At 34.8% G+C, this 20,948-nt stretch overlaps 2 protein-coding genes across 2 annotated transcripts; one reads left to right on the top strand and one right to left on the bottom strand.

The window, feature by feature from the left end:
* Positions 1–3,171: 3,171 nt before the first annotated feature.
* LOC124530987 (aspartate aminotransferase, mitochondrial) lies at positions 3,172–10,369 on the bottom strand. Its single transcript, XM_047105365.1, has 9 exons — positions 10,117–10,369; positions 9,399–9,555; positions 8,598–8,741; positions 7,899–8,105; positions 5,780–5,875; positions 5,531–5,681; positions 4,346–4,520; positions 3,930–4,080; positions 3,172–3,520 (listed from the first exon to the last, which is right to left on the bottom strand). The coding sequence occupies exons 1-9, from the start codon at positions 10,206–10,208 to the stop codon at positions 3,398–3,400; spliced, it is 1,296 nt and encodes a 431-aa protein (XP_046961321.1). The 5' UTR covers positions 10,209–10,369; the 3' UTR covers positions 3,172–3,397.
* A 1,870-nt stretch (positions 10,370–12,239) lies between these two features.
* Positions 12,240–20,739, top strand: LOC124531456 (growth hormone-inducible transmembrane protein-like). The gene is made up of 8 exons (XM_047106044.1): positions 12,240–12,470; positions 12,591–12,788; positions 12,915–13,020; positions 13,179–13,320; positions 13,402–13,577; positions 19,507–19,667; positions 19,752–19,884; positions 20,446–20,739. Exons 2-8 carry the CDS (start codon positions 12,599–12,601, stop codon positions 20,531–20,533), a joined length of 996 nt encoding a protein of 331 aa, XP_046962000.1. The 5' UTR covers positions 12,240–12,470; positions 12,591–12,598; the 3' UTR covers positions 20,534–20,739.
* Positions 20,740–20,948: the final 209 nt, after the last annotated feature.

Raw genomic sequence — 20,948 nt, 5'->3', positions numbered from 1 at the left:
CTGAATATGTTAGGAATAAACTCCTCATCTCTGCGTGCATCCACAAGTAATTCTTGTCTTTCTTCAAGCAATCGCTGTAGGAATAAATTTCTAATTTGAATACCTTCGTACCACGTTCGCCCCGCGATTTCAACGTAACAACATTATCGAGGTGCTTCAAAGACATACTATGTGATCTCTGATTGACCCAGTGTTCCGGAGTAAACATTGCGCATGGATAACTGCGTCTAGCATATCATTAAGTTCTCGGATCTTCTTCGTTGTTCGAACTCACTATCGCTGCCTCCCAGTTTTTTTCTCCTTCGGTGGCATCACCACCTCTTCCCCGGCGGAATCTTCGTCAGTGGTAGATGGTTTGCGAGGACGCTTCGCCGAGCCCAAGATCGACTTTTTACAGTCGTTTTCAACTTCGATGTCGAGGCTTTGTTCGATTGCTGACCGCTGCTGTTGCGACTGAATGTTACTGTTTTCTTATTCTGTGGTATACTGGATTGGATAGTGGATTTTCCATTTTTTCCTTTGACTCACAGTCAACGAACACGAACTATGAATGCCGATTAAAATTTCCCCCTTACATACTTAACTTATTAACAAAACATACGATAACGTTATCGCTTATAATTTTGCGGCTTGAACTATTAAATAAGTTCTCCGATTTAAGATTTTCTTTCTTTGAGGCTCCCTTACTTTGCCGCCGCCGCCGCCGCCAAAACGACCAAAAAAAATGGGCAATTCATTGGTTTGCTTGAACAATCAGCTGTGCGTAGCACATAGCTGTGATTATGTTCATAAGCATTAAACGATAATATTTGTGAAGTCAAAACGATAATTTTTAAATTGTTTTTTGAACAATTAATTGTTGATTGAACAATAACAAATACTTGAAAAACTAAAAAACTAATTCTTAAAAAATAAGGTTCGGTATTTATCTATGATTTGATTACTTTATTTATTGCATCAAAAATAACTTAATCCATTCTTAACTCACAGCTCAATTCGCTTTTGATACCAATAGTCACTAAAGCCTAATAGAAATATTTCTAATATATTTTTAAATACAGTACATACTATCGTCGTAATAGAATTATAGTCCGTAACGCACAATTATTGTTTACTTATTTTATTAAAATATATCCAATTTTATTACGATGTTAAGATTTGTTTGTGATAAATCTTCAAGCAATAGTATCGATATATAAGTAGTGAAGAATTCATGTTAGTAGAATGCATTGTAAGCAATATAGAGAACGAAATTTGTTATAAGACCTCAGAAATATAAAATATCTGCCCACAAATCAAGCCCATCCAAATCCAAACTTGGAGCAGTGTGAATAAATAAGTTTTAAACCTTCTTATAGTAGATCATACAGTGGAATTAACTGGCTGACACTTTTATATTGATTCTATACGACCTGTAGAAATTTGTCTATGGATGTAATTCTCCTACACCACAATATAGACACTTATTTCTATGATCCAAATCCGCAAATTAGTTCTATGAAAAGCAAGAATTAGTAAACTAATCACATTATTTGATAGTTTTAAAATTTTGGGCAGTTAATTTTATATATTAAACGAAAGTACCATGTATATTTTTTTAAAAATTTCCTCTTTAAACAAATTTCTTTCTTTATATATATTGCTTATAATTTTTTAGTAGTTATTATCAAACTTAGCTAATGATGTACATTTTATACATATTCTGTAATTATAACACGAAAGGTGCATTATTATAGATTTAATATAGTGTACTTTACAGAAGTTTAATTTTAAGAACATCAATTGAAACTTCCAATATACATCAATAGAGTAGTTGAAAAGTTGTACTCATTTATGTAGAAAATTTTGTTAATGATAAGTTGAGCGAGTTATGGGCAGTTTATAATTTAAGTGTAAGATTTATTTGTAATGGTCGGAGTAAGCCAACTGTCCCTGATTATAGTCATGAAAATTTTTCCACAACAAATAAATATAGAAATGCTTAAACACCACAATATTCATAGGAGATATTTATATTAACATAACCACAGTTTATTTATCCAAACTGTACATAATTTTAATATTATACAATACTTACACTTTCACATTGTGATTCATAGTAATAATATATCTTATGCAGTTCAGTATTCATATTCAATTATTATCTTAGAGATAAATCTGTAAATCATTTTCTTAGTATAATAGTAAATTTTACTTAGTAAAATGCCTTCACAAATATAGATACGTCAGGCTTGCTGTAATTCATCTGTTGCGTTTGCTACCGGCCAATAACTACGAATTTTTATGTTAAATATCATAAATTGAAATGTAAAGCTGTACCTGAAATTGTCAAAATTGTAAAATATGTTTTTTAAAAAAACTTTCAACTATAATCGGCTTTATTAAGTATAATGTCTGCTGATATTGTATATTTGAAATATACGATATATATTTTTTTCATGTTTAAGATGCTCCCTGTTGCAGCAACCCTATGACATGTGCGCTGTGTAGATGTGCTAAAGTTATTTTAAGTAGTAACTTTTGTCTACTTTATATTTGTACTTTAACAAAATTCTACATGTGACAATGGTACATATTTCAATGAGTAATGCATGTTACATTCTAAAGAAATAGTGCCATGATTATAAATAAAGGTTATGTGAAAATTTGTACATAGGTATGTTGTTTATATTGAAATATCATTGACTAGTGTCAACTAAAAGATGTGTTTGAATATTTGTATCATAATAATTTAATGAGACACATTTTTAGATGTGTAACGTATGTATGTTTTAAATAAATTAAGTAGAATGTTAAAGGTACATTTTGTATGTGAATGCAGGTTATTATTAAAATAAAATAACAAAAAAAAAAATTGTTATTCAATTTTAAATTATTAGAAACTGGCTTTCGGACGTCATTGATGAATTATATGTATAAAAATAAAGATTAGTTTGTTACGAATAATTTCAATTACTGATCTGCATCAATTTTGAAATGTAGAGTAACTTTTATTTGTCGGCTGTAAATATTTTGCGTAGACCATAACTTTGTTTTAAAAATCATTAATGTGTTATTAAGATTTGTGTTTTGTCATTTAGTTTATTTTATTTACTTATATTCAAAATAAACAGTTAATTGACGTTAATTTTCTTATTGTAATCCTTGTGAGAGTGAAATAAAAGACTTTAATTGAAAACATTATTATATTTAAATTCAGATACACAATCACATAATTAAATGATTATTAAATAATTTTGACTTCAAATCGAGTGCCTAATCTCCTGGTAAAAAATTTCAACATTCACTACAAGATATTTCATATCCATAGTGACAAATAATAAATAACAGCCAATTGACATTTTCATTTACTCTTATGGCAGTAAGCTTAATACGTTGCATATAGTATTCGATATGTTTACGACGTCACCTTGTGCATCGCTTCGGCGATATAATTGACATTATTTGAGGAGATGCCCGCTACCGAGATGCGGCCGTCTTTAGTCAAGTAGATGTGGAAATCTTTAGTCAGCCGCTCCACCTGAAATGCAAGGTGACACATTAGTAAAAAGTAACAGCCTGTAAATTCCCACTGCTGGGCTAAAGGCCTCCTCTCCCTTTGAGGAGAAGGTTTGGAACATATTCCACCACGCTGTTCCAATGCGGGTTGGTGGAATACATATGTGGCAGAATTTCTATGAAATTTGTCACATGCAGGTTTCCTCACGATGTTTTCCTTCACCGCTGAGCACGAGATGAATTATAAAGACAAATTAAGCACATGAATCAGCGGTGCTCGCCTGGGTTTGAACCCGCAATCATCGGTTAAGATGCACGCGTTCTAACCACTGGGCCATCTCAGCTCGAAGACCTTACTTCATAGGACACATTAGTATTTGTACCTAATCATTTTATTACGATCGAAATAGTTTTTCACTGCAAGCACTGACCTGGTCAGGCTTGAGACCGGTGTAGCAGAACATGCCGATTTGGTCGGTGATGTGCTGCCAGCTGTGCTTGTTGCCGGCGCCCTCGATGCCGGCGCGGAGCTGGTGCCGCATGGAGATAATGCGATCCGCCATCAGCTTCACGTCTTTCAGCCTGTGGACAAAATCACCGTTATAATTATATTTCAGAAACGATGAAATGCTTAAGCACATCGAAACTAGAAAAAATAAGTAATAATTATTTAATATATATAATATTTAATTAAAAGGAAAATACATATGTAGCACCCCTACTTTCCTAAGCTTTAATAAGTACAGCTGTATTTGGATTTTAGAACATAAAAGAGCACACAGATCTACTCGTTGAGTGTTGCCACAAACGATATTGGAATACCACAAGGAGGTCGGCTGTCACTCACCACTGGGACTTGAGCTGCGGGTCGGTGAGGATCTCCTGCACGAGGCGCGCGCCGTAGAGCGGCGGGTTGGAGTAGTGCGTGCGGATCATGATCTTGACCTGCGACATGACGCGCGCCGCCGCGTCGCCGTCGCCGCACAGGAACGTCAGCGCGCCCGCGCGCTCGCCGTACAGCCCTGCGCATGCGCACGCGCTTAGTCACTCGCCCGCCTTACTTTAGTAGGCCGCTTCGTATTTTTTTACTACCGATATTCGATCGATAGTGACCACTTTCCACTTGTGACCATAAATCAGTCTGTTAACTATTACAAGTTAAAAAACCCCCGACTTCGTCTAGGATAGGTTGCGTACCGTATTTTAACTATTTTCTTGAAATATGTATCTCGGGGTATAAAATTATTCTACATGTTAAGGTCAATAGTCATCGTGCTTTGATGAGCTTAGATAACCCGTTGTGTGTTATTTTTCTCATGTAGGTGAAGTGACAAATACCACCTGGTGGTAAGTGTTCACTTTCCAGTACCAAAGCGCCGCCAAGTTTATTAACTAAGGTGTGACCCTTGTACAAGTCATTACACTTGTTTATCATTTCACTTGGTTCACTCAGCCTTCAAATTGGCAAACCAACGTGTCAAAGTTTTGCTATTTAGCAGTAAGTAATTTTTAGGTTTCTCTAACGCAAGCAAAATTGTATCATTTACAAAAAAAGTTATTATATTTTACGTTTGCTTTCGAAACTTTGCTTAGTAATTCTATGAGTTTTATACAGTGGCAAATAAAGTTATGTAAAAAAATAATCTAAGTCATTTTTTCAAAACTCAAATTCAGAGGTCACAATGAACTTGTAAACCACTTGTTTATGTTTTTGATTGTACATACGTCACCGATAGCAAGCTCTGATAGTCGGAAAATATTCCTTTAACTTATCATCTTTTAACGAAATGTGTGATAAGATACCGATAAGTCGATGGGGTCAATTATCTCGATTTATGCCAGTCGTGTTGTCCCATACAAGGCACAAGGGACATAACATCTTAGTTCCCAAGATTGGTGGCACATTGACGATGTAAGGAATAGTTAATATTTCTTACAGCGTCATTGTCTATGGGTGATGGTGACCACTTACCATCAGGTGGCCCATATGCTCGTCCGCCAACCTATACCATAAAATAAAATAAATAAATACCCATGTTCTTTGCGAAGCTCTGCGCGAGCATGACCTGGTGACCTTCTTGCACGAAGAGTCGCACGGCGAAGGCGTCGTTGTCCACGCTGCCCGTCGCAAAGCCCTGGTACGCCATGTCAAAGAATGGGAACAGCTTCCTATCTTTGATCACCTATGGATGTTAAAAGACATTTTAGATAATTTTTCTTCATCTAAAAAATATTATTTTTTATTTAATACACTTAATTAAAAACATAAGTTACTATTGACCTGAGATAGCTGTTTCCATTCTTCTGGTTTCGGATCGACACCGGTCGGGTTGTGAGCGCAGGCGTGTAACAAAATAATAGAACCTTCTGGGATTTTCTGGAAACCAAAAACAAGTCTATTACATTATTTGTTGATTTTACAACCGAACAACAAAATAACATATAGGTACAAAGTGAAGTACATGCTAAGTATACAAAGAGCCGAGATTGCTCCGTGGCTACAACATTTACACGTCAACCGATTTAAACCCAGGCAAGCTTCATAAGCATATAAATCGGATGTGTGTTCGCCAACTCATTTGACCACCGTGGTGACACACTAAAACTCATCAAGAGAAATCTTTACCTCGCAGTAAGCTATTGTATCGATTGATAATACCTATAGTTTTTCCACTATCAATCATTCCTCAAAAATTCAAACATTATTCAAATTTCAAACTAAAATGACCTCGAAATTATTACGATTATATATTACGCCAATTGTCTCCGAGTGTCATCGATCGAGCCCGTTATCACGAGTCGCGCTCGTGTACAAGTATTTGTTTTTATCGATCATTTATTTACAGTTATGTAATAAAAATATGGGATAAGGCTTATGGCGATATATTTTATCTATTACCACATAATACTTCTTTTAGTTTATTAATATTTATAGTATGTAAAGATAATCTCAAGATAAGCTTGTAGAAACAACACAAATACTCATTAATTAAGATTAATAATCTTAATAATTTAGATTTAATTGAATAATCAGTCATAATTTGGTATGATAAATGGACGTCACATACTATAATAATATATTAAAAATGTGAAAGTAACTTTGTCGCACTGAAAATACTAAATCGATTTGATGAAATTTAGTATGAAGTAAAAATGAATACCAAAGAAAATAAACTTTATTCAAGTAGGCTTTTACAAGCACTTTTGAATCGTCATTTAACAACTATACATATTTAGTGAAGCTACCACCGGTTCGGAAAGTAGATTCTACCGAGAAGAGCCGGCGGGAAACTCAGTAGTTACTTTTTTTTTTCACCCAACATCCTACATTATTAACGCTAGTGAAAACGCAAACGAGAACAAGTATTACATATATTTGGTATAAATATAATCATAGGGATCTGGTTTCGTCACTCGGCAACTGAATCAAACTTAATACAAAATTTTAAGGTCAAAATAGTAAACAAAGTTGTTATTATAAGCATAATATATCACTAAGATAACAATTCACATTACGTGCGAAACGACCTCATAACGTGACGCATCATGACAATGGTTATATTAATAATATCGCAACATATATGCCATAATGATTATTACATGTATATTTATTTGGCTGATTAAATAACGTAACTACTAATTTTCTTGATATTTCTTCTCGGCGAATCTACATTCCTAACCGGTACTAGCTTTATATTAAAATTGAGTGACCGTTTAAAGGTTGCCTACCTACTTAAATAAATTTCATTTTCATTGGATGTCTTATAAAACTTTATAATTATTTTAATTGTATGATATAACACTAAAGTGGAGTATTTGAAGGTTTTTGTAGGCATTATTAAAAAATAATCTTTTATTTTAAATATTTGGAAAGTACCTGCCCCGATTTCACACGGGTAATATTATCAATATTATAATACTTAATATACTACAGAATTTGTGTATTTACGACATCAAATTAGAAACTTCTAAAATTATCAGTGTTTCTTTGCTATATTGTCCATATATTATATACAAGAACCTTCCTATTTCTCTATTAAAAAAAACCGCATCAAAATCCGTTGCATAAATTTAAATATCTTACTTTAATAATACATAGGGGACAGACGACGGTAAGCGACTATATTTTATACTATGAATGATTTAGTCTAAATCTAATAAAGAAAAAAAATCAAATCAATATAAACGGATAAAACAATAAATTAAATTACGCGCGCACTTCTCCCCCCCTTCCGTTCATGTATTTCCTTTGCATGTGCGATTAAACGCTATGTTCAACACTATAACTATAAAAAAGAATGGCCGTGACGCAATTATGTCCCTGTCTGCATCCCGTATACGAGTGTACGTAGTATTAAATATATGACACAATTCATTGTTCATTAAATAATAATACTTACATTGATATCTTCGATAGCTCCTTTGAAATCGAAACCGTTTGTCTTAGGGTCGAAGTATCTGTACTTCTTGTGTGCTAGGTTGAGAGTGTTGCAGATCTGGGGGTGGTTGCCCCAAGTCGGAGTTGACAGCCAGATCTCCTTATTCTTGGCATAGTGCTTTGTAACAAACTCAAGACCAAGTCGGAGGGCACCAGTACCTGATAGGGTCTAAAAGGAATTTATTTTTTAATATCTCTAACAAATTACCTAAATATAGTAAAACCTAAGCTAAACATAAAATAATATGTGATAAAGTTCATATCAGTTATTATGATATCAACCAAGTTTATTCTCAACACAAGTTGTAGTGTTGAACCTTTAAGGCTCCCCTTTTTATGATTCTTAATAACAAGTTATATGATACTGATAAACACTACAATAGTACATAACAAATTATAATTATGAAAGTAAAATATTTTCTTTTAATTTAAAACACAATGCATGTAATAATTTTATATTTTGGACGGTAAATAATGTAGGCGAGCATAATTTTGCCAAAGAATTACATAATCTTGTTGGCATGGCTTTTCTTTGAACAAAATATTCAAATTGATAACATTTATGTAATTTTGCAAGTTGCATGAGATAATTTATATTATATATTTTTGTAACAATATTATTATATAATCTCTATGTTTAAATACTTTTTGTAATCTTTACCTGAACTGTGCAATTGCTCTTGTTTTTTAAAACTGGACTATCTTCTCCAAATGCAAGTTTAGCTACGGCATCGGTGTAAGCTGCTTCGCCACCGATTGGAGCATATTCATGGTTTAGTCCTTTGTTGTAAAGAATTTCTTCTGCCTAGAATAAAGAAGTTTAAAATGTATTTGTACATAAATATTCTTAAAATAACACTTGTTATTGAGCTGAGTTAGATGATCTATGATGAGATGCATTTACTTATGTAACTCATATTTACTAACAAACAAGGTAAGATGCATTTGATAAAGTAAAGCTATATAAATATACTAACTGTCTATTCCGACTCCATAAAATTCAGACACAACACTGTTACTCTAAAATTTCCTACCCATATATACAATATATTTTGTTAAGGGTGTTTATGCTGTGAAAGGAGTAATATTGGAAATTTTCATGTCAATGGGACCTTCAGTTTCTGAGATTTTGTGATTAGTAAGTCAGACGTTTTTGTCTTATATATATGTGGGCATTATATACATAGTTTACTTAAAAATATATTGATAGATAAACATATAAGATTACATGAAAGATAAGAAATTGTGCTAGTTAGTTTCCATTGATTTTTATGCATCACATAATTGACTGTACACAATAATTAAATTCACTTCAATCATTATGTAAATTCACAGGTAATCACATATAATTGAATTTTTTTGAATTTTAAATGCTTTAAGAGTCGAATGGACATTAAATTGGATTTAGATCTTAAATAAATCAAATTAACATTAGGATTATGTATGTCACTTAACTACTAACCTTCCTAACAGATGGTAAAATGAATGGTTTGCCTTGGTCATCTCTGTAAGCTCCAACACCAAGATTAACTTTCTTGGGGTCTGCATCTCTTTTATAAGCCTCGGTTATTCCTAAGATGACATCAGGTGGTCCCATCTGCACATTGCCCCACCAGGTGCTATTATAAGTAGAAATGATGTTACTCGTACAATTATTATGAGTATGTCTGTTTGTCACACCATCACATCCTAACAGCTGGATGGAGTTGTATGAAATATGGCTAGGACATGAAATGCCATGAACTGATATTCTTTAAAAACCATTTATTAAAAGAAAACAAACATCAAGGCTAGCAATAAAAAAGTTTGGAGAGACTGAGAATTATGAGAAATTGCGATATTGCGCACATGACTAATAACATGACTGAAAGAGGATTAATAGGATAATAAAAAATATTATCTAAAGTTGCAATACACAAACAAGAGGGTTTGTAAAATAAGTTTTTATGGAATAAATAGAACATACATTTAAATTATTATTTTTATATCCAACAATATTCTAGCACTGGGTTATCATTCCAAGATCCTTCCTGCAACATATTTTACGTATTTTAAATACAATCGATTGAAACACTAGATAGGTTTAAAATTACTTTTTACTTTAAACATCAATGTCAAGGAATGATGTATAAAGTAACAGTTATTACGTAAAATAACCAATACGTATACCGGTACAATACCTGCTAGCTCTGCTTACAACGCCGGTCGTAATTGCTTCAGCATAATTGTTTTTCAGTGCTTGCACTGAAAGCTTTTTGAGTGCTTGAGCCATCGCTAGTCGTTACTCTATCTTACTAACTGAACTGTGCAATTTGAGAAATATATAAAGTTACAATGTTTTACTTTACGCCACAATCCGGCAACAGAATTTGATAAAATTATACCAAATAGCAATACCATACCATATGGTTGAGTTGCCATCCCAATATTATATAAATAGACCATTTAAATGCTACATAATTTTAAAAGTAATGTAAATAATAAATTGTATTATAAATTTTATAGTAAGTTATTTGTTTTTAAGAATATTTGCTATGCATGATTGCGTTTATTGTATAGATTAATGTACAAACGGCAACATTTCCAACACCTCGCTTTCTGTTTAAGGAAATTGAAATTGTTTAAAAAGTTCAACACTTCCCTCAGAATTTTTGCTTCATGCTTATTTTACAAATTTATTTTTAATATTATACATACATATTATACATAAATTCAATGAAGTGTAAGTATACAACGTTACTGTTTACAAAACTTTATGTAAAAGACCCTCAATTTCAGTACTTTTCATAGTTCTAGCAACATTTTAACCCAAATTTTTTTTTTGCCATAACATGACGTATGGCAATGTCATGAAAGGTCAAACTTGATAAAGGCAATCTTACAAAGTTTAAGGTATAAGGTAAGGGGGTAACATAAAAAAAATATTATATCTAATAAGTATATTATTATTGTTATAATAAATAAAGATTATTGTATCAAAATATGAAATTCAATTATTTTACATTCAAAAAGTTGTTTAAATTACAAGCAAACTTCAAATATAAAATTGGGTATTTGGAAATTAGATGTGGCGTAAAATATTGACAAATAATAAATATATGAACCAGCACGCGTGTCACCAGTGGAGGCAATAAGGCGAGGTGTTATACTTTTGATGAAGCTTTCTGCACTACTACTAATAACTCAAAAAGTTCTTAATTTAACATAAGATAGGAATATTTAGAACTTGTTTCTGCTTCAGCTTTTTTCGCAGCGGCACCAGCACTTAAAGTTGTTTCTCAGATATGAGTTGGGATCAACGTGTCAACGCATGTAGCTTCCCTTCGTCCTCATTCCAAATGAACTAATGTTAATCCATCAGGTCTCTTACCGTCATCACGAATTCCAAAAGGCTCAGTAAGAGCAAAAATGTCGATGGTCGCAAGAGCCCTTTTTATTGTGTAATTAAGAGAACCGTGGTGGAAAAGCCTGCCTGAACTCCTTGGGCAAGAGAGGGCACGGGTATCTGTAATATCGCATCAATTCGTTGTTAAATTCTGCTTCTTTTATCAGCAAGATTGGATGAGACCTCTCTCTGCGTGCAATTATGTTGACTCTGTTCCGGAAATCAACGTAGAAAGCGTAGACAGCGAAGCGGAAATGGAAAAATTTCGATCCTGTCTGGCGATAACGACAAAATCGTCGTTTGGGCTCTTCCACAGCCCCACAATCATCCGCGGCTTCAAATTTAGGATAGGACCGGATAGAATATGACCCTGGGACCGAGAAAGCGTGAGGTAAGGCCCCTCTTTCCTATTTCAGACTACCGTGAGGAGTCCGGTGGCCGGAATGGTCGTCGATTTCCACTGTCCACGACCGCAACACTGCACGGGAGTTCCTCCCGTAAAATGCTTGTACAGCTCTCTCTGCCTCTCCAATCCATACCGAAGACGGCCACCGCAGTAGTTGTAGTGGCTAGGAATCCCACATAAGCCACATTTCGCCACTTAGGGATCTAGGTACCTGCATGAAGGTTTCCACTGCTTTAAAAAGTGGTTAAACAATACCGATATTTAATATTTACTTTTAAAACCAAAACCGTGTAGACGTACCTTTAGAAATATCATTTTTTAGCGTTTGGTTTTTGCAAACGAATAGAATATCATTTGTAAAATAGAACAGCTTTTGTAATTTTATTTTAAAACATGTGTATAGTAATAATATAGTGAATGTATAATAAATTAGTAATGAAATATTTTCAAGAAATACGCATTTATAAAAGACATATTTACAAAAGAACTTCACACCAAAGTCTGTGTAATCTGTCAACTGTCATATTTGTCAATATCTAATTTTCTAGAACGTGAACCAAATATCAAACCTAATCAAACTGCGGAATACATACCACCATTGACCATACCTACCCATTTATATTTACACTTTTAATCGAAGCATTAGATTTTTGAGTATTTTGCCCATATCTTGTTAATTTAACCAGTGATTTGCATTAGATACTACCCCGTCAGAAGTTGAATTGGAACTTGCAATAAAACCGGTAAGTAATCTCTATATTGTTTTCAAAATCGTTACATCACGCTCTTTTCTTTAGTTTTACAATATTTTATTAAAGTTAAACAAGATTGCGTGGATTTGAAAATAAGTAACAATTTTGTAGGTTGCATCATGATTTCTCGAATGTGCGTAGCTCGGTCAGCTTTAAATGTTTCACAAACACTCAGAACTCCAGTACCTCAAAGATTTGTGCCCAAGAATTATATTGTAAGGAATTATGCACGTGAGCCACGATCCAGAGTTGCTACGCAATCACAGCCCACAATCTGGCAAAAATTAATGGCCCCAGCAGGTCCTAATGGTATGTACAAGTAGCTAGTTGTGTCGAATCTTATAGAATTCAGTTTTTTATATTAATTTGAAACATTTACAATATAACTTTACTATATTGATATAAGCTAATTTATAAAAATAATGAAAATTTCAGCCTTTAGCTTGGGTAAAGGAGCATTGGCAGGTGCATCAGCCGTTGGACTTGTGGCTCTATGCTATTATGGTTCTGGAGTCAAACCTGGCACATTACAAGAAGCACAGTGAGTTCTTAAGTTTGTACAATAATAGATAAAATGATTGATGCATGTTTACAATAATAACAACATAATCTTATCTAAAGATTTGTGAATAAACTTGTGTATATTTGTTACAATTTTTTACACTTTTCTAATAACTTTTAATATATTTCCTTTAATAGTTTGTGGCCACAATATGTTAAGGATCGTATCAAGGCCACATATGGATACATAGCTGGATCCCTTGTCCTGACAGCTGGAAGTGCGTTCACTGTTTTCAGAACACCTGCATTGCTTAATTTAGTTGCTCGAAATGGATGGGTGGTAAGTTACCAGAGATATGTCCATTTTTTTTATAAATGTGGTATAAATTTGCCATTTAATAATTGAATTTTAACTTTTTAGTCAATTATCGTGACAATGGGGCTGATGATTGGTTCAGGCATGGTAGTCCGAGGTATGGAATACAAACCAGGTTTTGGACCTAAACAGCTAGCATGGATGGTTCATACTGGTATTATGGGTGCTGTTATTGCTCCCATGTGCTTTCTTGGTGGACCTATTCTTATGCGTGCTGCTTGGTAAGTATAACTTAATTGATTATATTACACATAAGATAGAGGTCACTTTTTTTTTTTTTTTTTTTTTAATATATGGCTTTTATTTGTGCCAAGAGAGCACAGATTATTTCGCCAATGTCACGTGCGATGGAGAAGACACGATGGAGATTGAACGGTGCGGTCGAGATTGCAGGCTTAAATTAATTTTAAGGGCACAATAGTAGTAGACTCTCTGTTAACCCATAACCTAAAACAATACAATATATAAATAATTAGATAAACATATTACAATATTATTAAGACATCAAATAAGAACGATCACAAAAATATTTACAACTTAATTTTATTACGCTCAATATATTTACATAAAAATTTACGAAGTGGACTAAACACACACATTAACAAACATTCAACATTAATAGGGCGAGGAACTTTGGGAGGGAGAACGTCATATACGGGGTGGAGGAGATTGGGGCAAGAAAACAGTATATGGGATAAGGAACCTTCGTCAAGGCCACATTCACACAAAGAGTGATCTCTAACTCTAATTTTACAAAGATGAACGGGCGTACATGCATGTCCAAGGCGTAAACGGCAGATAGTTGTGGTGACCCAACGTTTAGCTTGCCTGTGATGAGAAAACCAAGGTCGCCTCGGAATAACTGGTTGTAGACTTGCGTAAAATCTACCTTTAGATTTTGATGAAACTTCCCAAACAGAGTTCCAGGATTTAACGAGATGAATTTTCGGTAGAGCACACAAGTCCTGTGTTGAGTTTTTAAAATGATCAAGAGAGCCAGTCGATATCGCAGATTTAGCAAATGAATCTGCTGCATCGTTGTCGGGAATACCAGAATGGCTTGGTATCCAGACAAGCGATAAATCTAGCCCTTTTTGATGACAAGAAAACAATGCTTCCCTGATCTTAAGGATGATGAAAAACTTTCGTTTACTACGAAACGGATTTTCCTTAATTGCCAACAGACAACTCAAAGAGTCTGTCAAAATTATCGTGTGTCTGAGGTCATGGGAGTGGACAAAAACGATGGCTTCTAAAATTGCAATCGCTTCACCGGTAAAGATGGATGATTCAGGAGGGGATTTAAATTGAAGGACAATTTTGAATTTGGGGATCCAACAGGCTGAGCCGACGCAGCTTTCAGGGGATAGTTTAGAGGCATCAGTAAATATAAGTAAATGATTTGACCAATTTTGATGAAGAAATCTTTGAAATTTAGAGTTTGTATCAGGGGCCCCTTTAATAAGACCAAGATCTGTAATGATTGACGGATTATAGACTAGAGATCTAAATGGAGTGGAAAAAAGAGGATTTGACTGGAATCTTAAGATAGGATGTGGGAGTGTAGTAAATTTTAAAAAACTGTCTAATAATAAGGATGGACTTCTAGAGCGAACGCAGAGTTGGGACAGTTCGCTTAGACGGGACCAAAGAGGATGAGAGGATAACTGTAAAGATTTTACTACAAAACGGTCGCATAAAAATTGTCTTCTCAGTTGAAGCGGAGGATCAACACATTCAACCTGCAGAGCGTTAGTGGGAGTAGTTTTCATAGCTCCTAGGATTATTCTGAGGCATTTGTATTGAATTTTATTAAGTTTTTCAGAAACGGATTTACTAAGTGGTTCTAAGACAAATAGTCCGTAGTCCAAATGACTACGAACTATTGCATTGTACAGTAGTTTAAGAGAATAGGGGTGAGCTCCCCACCAGACTCCTGAGACTGCTCTAAGGACGTTAATACCCTTTTCACATTTTTTAATAACATGCTCAGAGTGACAAATTCCATTCAGTTTGTTGTCGAGAATAATGCCTAGAAATTTCGTCTTGTTGGCAAAGTTGATGCGTTGATCCCCAAAAAACAAGTCGAAGACAGGAATTTGTCTTTTTCTAGTGAACACAACTGCCTGAGTCTTATCAATAGACAAAGACAGGCCATGGTCAGAGAGCCATAGGTCAAGATAATGTAAAGCAGAGTTTAATCGCAAAGTTAAATTTTCAACAGATGTAGATTTAAAATATAAAACGATGTCATCAGCATATTGAAGTATGTTACAGAAATTATTCACAGACAATTCGAGATCATGGGTATAAATGCTATAAAGCAGAGGGCTAAGGACTGAACCTTGCGGGAGACCTTTCCAGACAATCCTGGGGGGAAGAATACAATTTTGGTATTTAACAGAAATTGATCTGCAAAAAAGCAGATTACATATGAAATGAGTAATCCTCGGAGGGATACTCAGCTGTTGCAATTTTTGCCTGAGTACCGGAAGAAGAACATTATCATATGCAGAAGTAATATCTAGAAAAACACCCACAAGGTACTCTCCGTTAGAGAAGGCTATTCGAATGTCTGTCGTAAGAATGCTGAGACTATCAAGAGTGCTCAAACCCTTTCGAAAGCCAAATTGAGAGGGCGAGAGAATATTTCTGCTTTCCATTATCCATTCCAAACGGTTTTTTAGGAGATGTTCAGTAACTTTCACTAGTGTAGACGATAAAGCAATGGGTCTATAAGAATTGGGGTCCAAAGGGCTTTTTCCCGGTTTTAGTATGGGGATAATAATTTGGGACTTCCAAGATTCCGGGACGATTCCTGTTGAGAAAAAAGCATTAATTATATTCAGATAGACGCATTTAGCTTTATCACTGAGGTTTATTATAAAGGAGTAGGGCACGCCATCTTCCCCTGGTGACGAGTCCTTCAGTCCGTTCAGAGCTGTGTGTAGCTCTGAGATAGTAAACGGACTATCCATATCATCTGAGGAAGATGATTGAGTAAAATTTATAAAACTATCCCGACATGGAACAAAGGGGGGAGCAAGTTTGGTAGTAAAATCATTAAGCCATACGGATGGATTATAGGCGTTTGGGTTATCAGAATCGAGGGAGCGGCGAAATCTCTTAAGATTTCTCCAAACTGTTTGAGGGGGAGACCGAGGACTAAGGGATTCACAGAAATTGGTCCATCCCTGTTTTTTCTTTCTGGAAAATAGTTTTTTAATTTTGGCATCTATATGCTGATATTTGATAAAATTTTGTGAAGTCATAGATACATTATATGACTCTTCGGCTTCAGATCTCTGTTGGACCAAGGAATTACACTCTTCATCCCACCAAGGCGGAGAGATGCAAATTTTTTTATTAAGATTTTTTTGTGGAAAATGGGAATCAGCAGAGGATTTAATAATATTAAGAAAAAGCTCGTAGTAAGCAAGAGCATTTTCACCATTCACAAAATCAGGGAGAGAGCTTAACATGACATCAATAGAGTTAGAGTATGCTAACCAGTTAGCATTTTTAAGTTTATATTTAAGGAGAGGGGAGGATTTGGATGGAGCAATGGATCTGTTGTTTAATGAAAGAAGGATAGGGAAATGATCACTTCCAAACGTAGATGGAAGGATATTCCAAGATATTTGCGAGGAAAGGGATGGGGATGCTATGGATAAATCAATAGCAGAATTAGGATTCTGATTAGGATAAACCCTACGAGTCGGCGAACCATCATTGAGAATGCAAAAGTTTACATCATCAACAATGTCCACCAACAAGGGGGCAAATCCATCACAGAAATAGGAACCCCATAATGTATGGTGGGCATTAAAATCCCCCATAACAAGAACGGGGCTTGGGAGGGAAGAAAAAATGGAGTGTAATTCAGGAACAAGTGAAGGGTTAGGATGAGGAATGTAGATAGATAAAAAGGAGATGTTGAAGGCTTTGATAGCTACAGCATTGATTTGCTGGCTAAAAGGAGGTAAGGAAATTTGGGAGAAGGGAATGGAGTGCCTGATCAAGATGGCACAACCTGCATACCCATCATTTCTGTCATCCCTCAAACAGGAGAAACCCGGTACCCGAAAACGAGAGCCGGGAATCAGCCATGTCTCAGAGATGGCAATAATGACAGGTTTAAATGAATTAATAAGTGAGAGGAGTTCAGGTTTCTTACGACGGACGCTTTGACAGTTCCATTGAAGGAATCTGATTGGGGCCATTATTAAGGATTGTAAATAGCTGGGATAAATCATTGGCAACGTTGGACGGTAATGGGACATCATTACATGTACTGAGGATATTTAGGAGGATTTTGGTGAGTAATTCCAATAAATTAGGATTATTATTAGGTGGGGAAGGCTGAGGAACGTTTAGAGCGCAACCATTAGGAGAGGAGGAGGGGCAATTGGCAACTATGGCCTGATGGGCATGTTTATCATACCCCTTTCCTTGAGGAAGTCTAGGGGAGGGAGAGCGGACAACGGTTTGTCTGTAAGATTTAGTAGGACTAGGGGTGGACCTCGAAGGACCAGGGATGGGTGGGACGTATGCAGGAACAGAGAACAACTCTTTTGCTACCTCAGCATAGGATCTGCGGACATTAGGGAAGCGAGAGGCAGCTTCCATGTATGAGACATTATCTTGTGCCATTACAATTTTAATCGATTGTTGACGAGAATACTCAGGGCAATCCTTATCTGTGGCAAAGTGTTTGCCAGAACAATGTAAACATGTAGAATTATCTTTAATAACCTCACACGAATCACCCGTATGAGATTGAGAACATTTAAAGCACCTGGGAGTAGATCTACACTGAGTCCGAACGTGGCCATAACGACAACAGTTTAAACATATTATTGTGGGGAGATTGTATATTTCAACGGGAAGGGATGTATGAAATGAATATATTTTGCTAGGAAGGATTTGACCTTTAAAAGTTATGACTACCGATTGAGTTGGTACCCAAGACACAACTCCTTCGTTAATAGTCTTCCGGTTAAGACGCCTCAATTTTATTACTTCCCCACATCCATGAGGAAGCTCAATTGATTCAATTAGATCCTCCATAGACCAGTCTACCGGGATGCCTTTTATTAGGCCCATTCTGGTAATATTATATGTGGGTAAGTTAGCAGCATATTTACAGAGTGCTAGAAGTGGGTTTTTTAGGAAACTATTTGCAGCTTGTGCTGAAGTAAACTGTATTTCTATTTTGTTCCTACCAACATTCTTAACACCATCATTCATAATAGAGCCAATCTTGTGTTTATGCAGAAATTGTCCGAATTTAATGGCTCTAATAGAATTACCTGCAGCTGGATCAGCTACTTCCCGAGAGACATGGACAATGAAGGGACCTTTGTCGTCATCCGTGTAACTTTTTGGGCCATCGATAAAGGAAGGATTAACATAAACATTCTGGATAGAGGCACTAGCGGTAGAAGGGTGGATAACTGTTTTCTTCGAAGAGGAATCAGGAGAGCAAGAAGACTTATCGCCGGAGCGTTTGCGAGAAGAGGATGTTGGAGGATCAGTTTGACATTCTGAACCCCCGGGATCAGGAGGTTCGGGAGGTGGATCGACATCCATTATAAACTAACTACTGTAACTTAACTAATATACTATAACTATAATCAAAAGAAAAATAACACTTACCGAAACCGAATTGTGTTAGTAAAACCCAGAAACCATAAAATTAAACTATTTGCACTGAAAATTTATAAAAAAGTTACACAGAATTAATATAAAAACACAGATATCTCACTAACACGTGTGTCAACCAAAGCTAACGCAAGCGAAAAAAAACTAGAGGTCACTTTAACAACTCGGACATTTAATTGTGTGAATATTTTGGTCAAAATATTGAAGAATCTATTAAAAGTTCAGGTGATATTAGAAGATTGGTTGGCAAGAAGATATTTATATCCAAACATTTAGTTATGAAAAGTTTGCTGGGTATGATATAAGAGCTTTTTGCAAATAAAATATAAAACTTAGGTCTGATTGTTAAACATTCTTACATGTATCCCCAAAGTTATGACAAAGTTTACAACTAATAAAAGCAAAGATGTGGAGTTTTAAATGAAATCAAATATTTATATTGAGTTGAACATAATTTACGATAATATTAACTTTTGATTGTAACAGGTATACAGCCGGTGTAGTCGGAGGTCTTAGTACAATAGCAGTGTGTGCTCCGTCTGGAGAGTTCCTCAATATGCGTGCTCCGCTGGCGATGGGCTTGGGCGCTGTTTTCGCCGCTTCACTGGCTGGCATGTTTCTACCACCCACCTCTGCACTTGGAGCAGGTTAGAATAGAATGCATCTAATAATAATGTGTTGTTGTTTAAAATTGCAGACATTTTTTTAACAATTGATACTATTATTTTCAGGATTGTACTCACTCAGCCTGTATGGTGGCTTAATTGTGTTTGGAGGTTTCCTGCTGTATGATACACAGGCAATAATTAAACGAGCAGAGATGCATCCAATGTACGGTTTCCAGCCTTACGACCCAATTAATTCGTAAGTAAAATCATACTGTATTTTAATTTGTGTTTATTTGAATTATTGACAAATACATAAATAAACATGTGTGACATGTGTAAATAATAAGAATATGGCAGATGACCAAAATTTCACCATGTTTTGAAAACAATGAATCACACACATACTACACACAACTTAATAACAAATAAATAAACATTCATTTATTTTAAGTGGATGGGAATTAAACAAAAGAGAAAAAACTACTGTGCCCAATTTAATTAAAAAAAATGTTTGCATAGTGCATTTTTTACAAATAATGTATTTTAAAATCGTGCAATTTACACTTCTTTTAGTAAAACAATGGATTTTGAAATTCCTATTTACCAATGTACTTTCTTATAAGGATTATTATTTTATAATCTATACTGAAATCCACCACTATTTTTTCCTGGTGTCAATGAGTATACCTACTTGTGTGGAAACTTATTGCAAGGACTTGCAGCTATATCAAGCAAACATGTCTAACAGTACTACTTTTAGCTTTGACTCTTGAGTTTGTTTGTGTCTTATTTTAAAGTTGATGCATTTTATTTACAGGGCTATTTCGGTTTACTTGGATGTACTCAACATTTTCATGCGAATTGCAATGATCCTCGCAGGCGGCGGCGGCAACAAGCGGAAATAGACATAGATAGCCATTATTTTACAATAATTTATTTTAATTAGTCAAAAAATATTACACTTAATAGCTTAGAAAATTAGTTGTGCTTTCGAGGGCGGAAATCTAAAGCTAATGTGATATTGTAAATGTAAGGAAATAAGATATTGTTAAGGATGCGTTATTAGTTTATTCCAATGTTTCGAAAATAAATTGACAAGTATTCATTCGAACTGGTCTTTTATTACTAAGATTATCTGGTTATTTGTTAAGACTAATTTCAATGCTTAACTGATTTTTTACTCTTAACGAACGATATATTTTTAAGTGCCAAGTAAAAAGTATTGTGTATATTAATTCAATTGTTTTATATTTTTGCGTCAAATTTAATCTTAATATAAATTTATCATATATTTTTTAATCCACGTTGCGACTTGTAACA

Source organism: Vanessa cardui, chromosome 7 (genome assembly GCF_905220365.1).
Source record: "Vanessa cardui chromosome 7, ilVanCard2.1, whole genome shotgun sequence".
NCBI classification, from domain to species: domain Eukaryota; kingdom Metazoa; phylum Arthropoda; class Insecta; order Lepidoptera; family Nymphalidae; genus Vanessa; species Vanessa cardui.
The sequence above is the reverse complement of the archived record's forward strand: the minus strand, read 5'-3'. Positions and strand labels throughout refer to the sequence as shown.